The 5,928-nt window shown below is 43.5% G+C and overlaps 1 protein-coding gene across 2 annotated transcripts; it reads left to right on the top strand.

Moving 5' to 3' along the window:
* Positions 1-1,195: 1,195 nt before the first annotated feature.
* Positions 1,196-5,432, top strand: LOC109741468 (protein DROOPING LEAF). Of its 2 annotated transcripts, none has more exons than XM_020300556.4 (7): positions 1,196-1,464; positions 2,047-2,193; positions 2,900-2,993; positions 3,183-3,231; positions 4,708-4,783; positions 4,902-4,988; positions 5,087-5,432. In XM_020300556.4, exons 1-7 carry the CDS (start codon positions 1,387-1,389, stop codon positions 5,156-5,158), a joined length of 603 nt encoding a protein of 200 aa, XP_020156145.1. In that variant the 5' UTR covers positions 1,196-1,386; the 3' UTR covers positions 5,159-5,432. The 2 variants fall into 2 exon arrangements, with proteins under 2 accessions (XP_020156145.1, XP_020156144.1); XM_020300555.4 differs by having other exon boundaries at positions 1,213-1,464; positions 2,041-2,193.
* Positions 5,433-5,928: the final 496 nt, after the last annotated feature.

Here is a 5,928-nt window from a genome sequence, read left to right as displayed (position 1 = left end):
CCCTGTAGGAATCTGTTTTCATGCTAGGCTTCTCAACATAAGAACAGCTGTGGACAAAACCTTCTAATACCACTAATATTCTGTCGGGATGTTTTCTGCCACAATGTCTTCTAAGAACAAGAGCTACCATGATTAAGCGAAATGATGCTACACACAAGGTTAGAAGAGTGTCCCCCAAAACTATTGGTAGGGCTTTTGCTTCAATGTAATTGTAACCACGACAGCCGTGAACAGAGCTTCTAGAGATGTGATATCTTTCTGTTTTTGCAAGACAAGGGAAAAATACCGCTGCTTCTTTAGGTCGAAGAGGAAAACAGAACAAAGAAGTTAGGTATTCTCCGTGTTGCGTAAATGTAGCCGGACCCTCCATCTAGCCTCAGAAAGTGAGGTTTCTTTGAGAACCCAAAACACCAACGGCGAAAACAACAGCGTAACACACATGATAGAGCATCAGATGGGAACTTGAGAGGTCGCCATCAGCGTTTCGTGCAATGTCTCCCCTCGGAGATCGACCTCTTGGACATGCATCTCATGCATTGAGCAGGCGATCACACTCATACACATCGCAGTACATAGGATCCTGTGAGTGAATTCACAGGACACCATACGTGATGCGCACCGATGGACAAGTCTCGGCCGTACCATGCTGTATCCTCACAGTACTCGACCAAACTGAACGCGCACATGTCGGGTCAAACTACTCAAGTCGATCTACCCCGAGTTATTCGACGGTACGTATGTACATAGGCCTACACCGATAGATCGACCGATCAAAAGCCGGGTAGTCGTAGTCGTACAAAACGCAACAGGAGAGGTAGCAAAGGCGCAATTGGATGGATCGATGGATGTGCCACTGCTCCCACCATGGCGTCGCCTCGCACGATTTCAATTGGATGGATGGATCACTCGATCGGAAGTAGCAGCTAGGATGGAGGGGCTAGGTGGGAGGAGGTGGAGCAGGCCGGCCGGCCGGCCGCGGTGTGACAGTTCCTCTTTCCCTTGAGACGCACTACACCACCGCGCTGCGAGTATGCGGGGCAACGGCTCAGCAGCTAGCGCGTATCGTGTATCTTGCTTGTCTCGGGCAACTTTATGGGTGTCCGTCTAACGATGCGTGGGCGTACGTGGGTCCCGCCCCCTCCCCGCCCTCTCATTATTGCGAGAGTAGAAACCCTACCACATCTTCTCCAGGCCGGAGACCTCTCTACACACACTCGCCCCCCTCCTCCACCTTCTTCTTCTTCTTCTACCTCCCACCCTCCTACCCTCCGCATCCTTGTCTTCTGTTGGCTCTTCGCGGGCGCCAAAGCTCACTCTTGACCTCTACGTCCCACCGACGCCGGCCACCCACTGCCGGAACGACCGGTCGTCCGTTGGCTAGCGAGCATGCAGAGCATGGATTTGGTGTCGCCGTCCGAGCACCTCTGCTACGTGCGCTGCACGTACTGCAACACCGTGCTCGCGGTAAACTCCTCGAGAAACCGGTGCTACTGGCTACTGGGCTAGTAGGAGCTTTGCGATGATCATGGATTTTGTTTTGTCCTAGCATTTTTTTTATTACCTTACTCGCAAGGGAGAGTAGGAAGCCAGATCAGTCCGGCTTTTTGCTAGCTCTCCCTGATTGGAGGAGGGGACACTTACTAGTATTAGTGTTCATGCGACATGATTGATGTGTCGTGTGTACAGCTCTTTTTCTATGCAGTTGTTTCGTTGGTTCCTGGTGCTTTTGTCTTGCTGATAGCTAGTGTGTCATGTTCCATTTTTTTACCTCCATTAGGTCTGGTGGTTCCCAGACCTCCATACTCTTTATTTTTCACCTCTTCTTTCTTGTAACATGCATGAGATTGGACATGACTCCCAATTTAGAATGTTCTATCCTCTCCCTGCCTTCCTCTTTGGCATGCACCCCCTCTTTCTTTGTTCTTTCAGATTTCTTGCACAAATTAACAAGGGCGGTAGCGCCATGCAAGGGAATCAGCTGAGCTGAGTGGTTCACACAGTTTATGTCATTGTGTGATTGATCTTGTGTTTTCTGGGTAGCTGCAGGTTGGGGTTCCATGCAAGAGGCTGATGGACACGGTGACTGTGAAATGTGGCCACTGCAACAACCTCTCCTTTCTCAGCCCACGGCCGCCGCCCATGGTGCAGCCCCTCTCCCCAAATGACCACCACCACCCCATGGGGCCGTTCCAGGTCTCACTTTCGTCTCGCTGCCCCCTATCCATTTATATATTTGCATCAACTTTAATTTGGGGTTTATCTTCTTGCTATTTCTCTTTCTAAAGAGATATGGTATGCTTGTTATGAGGAGAGAGAAAGTAATGAGGACGGACGGTGCAGGATAGGTAGCTGCACTGACGAAAAAAAAAGTAAAACACACAAAGAAGTAAATCGTGGCGCATGGCGTGCAGGATTTTCTCATGAAATATGGTCCTCTCTTGCTTTTCTTTCAGATTGCGCCAGTGTTGCCTTTTCTTTGCTATCTTTGTTTGTGCTCTCTCTCTCTCTCTCTCTCTCTCTCTCTCTCTCTCTCTCTCTCTCTCTCTCTCCTTGAGCTGCTCAAAAGTACTATTTGCAAGGCAAGATTAGACAACGCTGGACAACAAAAGATTTCTTTTGCTCATCTGTGGCCTGGGAAACATCTGACCACTGCAAAAGCCGGTTGGTGTTTTTTAAGGCAGCATGCAGAAGCGAGCTAGCAGCAGCTCTCCTGTGCATTCATGGGGGGTTCTTCCATGTCCTAACTCATATTTTGAAAGCAGATGCATTCATTACTAGTTTTGATGGCTCGTGAAGATCTGGGAATGTTTTCTAGGAAATATTGATATTATCAACCTCGATCCGTACATGTCATTTTGAGATCTTGATTCTGATGTGTACACATATTTCCGGCTGTTAGGGGTGCACTGACTGCAGGAGGAACCAGCCGCTGCCACCGCTGGCCTCGCCGACATCAAGTGATGCCAGCCCCAGAGCTCCCTTTGTTGTCAAGCGTAAGTAGCAAGAAACTTCATTACCTCTTCCTTCTTTTCTTTCTAGTTTTTTGCTCTTCCATGCTGCTGGAGCAAGATTTACTTGTTTAAATTTTGTTTTTGGTTTAGGAAAACTAATTAGATTAACAAAGATGGGAAAAAGATACTAAGATCTTTGTTTCTGATCAGTATTTCTTTTAATTTGACTAGCCCCAGAGAAGAAACACCGCCTGCCATCTGCCTACAATCGCTTCATGAGGTGAGAAGGCGTTTCAATATTTTCCTTTTAGGCTGTTCAAATGCATCATACATCCCTCGTACTATTTGTACATGTGACATAATTTATGCTGTCTGGTTTATTCTCTTTGTTTGAGGGTTTACGGCCCTTATTTAACTGAGTCTTAGCATGGGATCCATGGATTTTTACTATACATATGTACCCCATATATTTTAAGTCATCACAAGTTAGGAGTTTATTTGTAAAAATGTGGACAGACCAGTGGTACAATATATTGAAGCCAACATATAGGTAGTCGATAATAAATTATTAATGAGTCGTTTCCAGTGGTCAACCAAGTACAAATCCTTGTGTACGGAAACCTAGCTAGAACATAGTACAGGGATCTTATTTTGTTTACAGTAGGTGTGTTTTTATGACTTCGGATTTGATGCAATATTATGCACAAACCATATTTTCCGTATAAATACTATTTTTTCAACTACTCTAACATGCTACCACGAGATACTTGTTCCTTATCTGGCTTATTAATTAGTAAACGAGCTAGACACAAACAAAATATATTGTGCTAAACTTTTGTACAATCTTGCCTTGCCAGTTTGGAATCAAGGTAATATGGCATTTAATTGTTAGGTCAATTCTTTCTAAAAAATAATTAACACTAATTAATTGGCGTTATTTAGTTTTCATGGATATTTCTAAAAGAATTAAACCACATTATAAATTAAATCAGTGGGCGAAATGCATGCAGTAACACATTTTACTTCCTCCTTGAGCCAAACAATGCACACCACACGAATTGACTGTCAGGGAGTCATCCAGTATAAAATGGAATTGTATGTTAATGACCGAGTTCGATATAAAGTAAGGATATTAGTGCAACAATCTTTGTTTCATGTTTCTAGTGGGGTTGTTGCCTAGGTACCCAACAATTTTCTCAAATCCTTACTCTGTAATTGAAATATAAAATACTGAAATTATTATCCATTTAAAACAAGAGAAGTGACTATCTCTATTCGAAGTTTTGACCAGTCTTTGTGTGCTACTGGATTATATATGCTACTGGATTTGCCCTTAATGAATTATATGCTACTGGACTTACCATTAATGAATAGAGTTGGAAGTGGCACATGTCGAACTAACCATTAATTAATAAAATAGGTTGATAGGGCATGGAAGAAAATGCACCATCCTAGTTTCATGTTGCTGTGCCCTGAGGTCAGTTTTAATTAGATCTCCTATTCTGATCCCGCAATTGCTATAACTTAGCAACTAGCTTGACTAAAAAAATTGGTAAGTCCTTCACAACACTGCTTGAAGAGAGAGAACTAGTGAGATATAGCAGGGCCGAAAGTAAGAACGCATGACATAAATAAGCAGTCATAGAATAATAAGGGTATGTAGAGATATGGTATGACATACCGCGCATACCTGCAACAACAATATTATAAATTTGACATCCCCAGTAATATAGTTATGTTATGTTTGGCTTGCCAGGGAGGAAATACAACGTATCAAAGCTGCAAAGCCAGACATCCCTCACAGAGAAGCCTTCAGCATGGCTGCTAAGAACGTAAGATCGATACGTCCATTCTCCCCCTACATGCTGTTCAGCTTTTCCTCCAGTTCAATTATTTACTGAAAGGTCTAAAACAATCCCATTGATCACGCCCGGATATGTACATATGCAGTGGGCGAAGTGCGACCCTCGCTGCTCATCGACTGTCTCTGCTTCCAACAGCGCCCCGGAGCCCAGAATAATAGTGCCCGGTCCTCAGGTAATATTCACCAGTTAAATATATGTGTGCTAATATTTCGTTCAGAAATATGATCGATACTGAATGTCTGTCTGCATGTAATATACATGGGGACGTAGCTGCAGGAGAGGGCTACCGAGCAAGTGGTTGAGAGCTTCGACATCTTCAAGCAGATGGAGCGCAGCGCCTAAGGAATCATAAGCATGGTGGGATTAATTAGTACTGCTACCGCATGCATCGGTCACTTATCAGCTAGCTCATCATCATCATCCGTCGCTATGCATATATATAATGCATAAGCGCACGCGTTTTATTTGTGTTTGGTTACTTCGTTGCTGCTGCTGCTGTGTCGTTAAGTTGATGGTGTTGTCTGTTATATTTGTTGTTGGAGCGTACGTACTCACACTTTAATTATGAACAGCTGCTACCTTATAATATTTTTCATCGAAATTGTTCTTGGCTGTATATCATCCATGGGTTACAGGTAATTGGTTTGCATAACATGCATGGTAGTTAGACGGTATATATAGTACCTCTTCCGGCCTTTTCAAAAGACTACGTTTTTTATTATGTACCTAGCCTTTGATCGGACCAGGATTTGGAGCACTCGGGTGCTCCGCACCCCTATACGAACAATTCATTTAAAAAAATACCGAGAAATTTGAACAAAAAAATGGGATTTTGGGGTATCAAACGTGGGTTCCCGATCTAGTCCCGGTGAAATTTCGTGAAAAAATACCAGAAAACGTATTCGTGCAAAAATGACAAAAGTTTCCTATGTATAGAAAAAAAAACTGTTTGGGTAGATTTTTGTTCGGACAGTATTTCCTTCGCCACGGATACGTTTTTGGGAATTTTTTTATGAAATTTCACACGGAACTAGATTGGGAATGCAGGTTTGATATCCCCAAATTTTAGATTTTTTTGATTTTTTGGGTATTTTTTAAGAATATGCAAGTAA

Source organism: Aegilops tauschii, chromosome 4 (genome assembly GCF_002575655.3).
Source record: "Aegilops tauschii subsp. strangulata cultivar AL8/78 chromosome 4, Aet v6.0, whole genome shotgun sequence".
Lineage (NCBI taxonomy): Eukaryota > Viridiplantae > Streptophyta > Magnoliopsida > Poales > Poaceae > Aegilops > Aegilops tauschii.
Note: the sequence above shows the minus strand (reverse complement) of the source record. Positions and strands in the feature narration are given on the sequence as shown.

What these genes read in the sequence shown, in the direction of transcription:
- LOC109741468 (XM_020300555.4), top strand. Translation starts at nt 1,387, where the DNA reads ATGCAGAGCATGGATTTGGTGTCGCCGTCCGAGCACCTCTGCTACGTG. An exon ending in TCAGCATGGCTGCTAAGAAC is followed by an intron (nt 4,784 to 4,901) that starts GTAAGATCGATA and finishes GTACATATGCAG; the next exon opens with TGGGCGAAGTGCGACCCTCG. An exon ending in TAATAGTGCCCGGTCCTCAG is followed by an intron (nt 4,989 to 5,086) that starts GTAATATTCACC and finishes ATGGGGACGTAG; the next exon opens with CTGCAGGAGAGGGCTACCGA.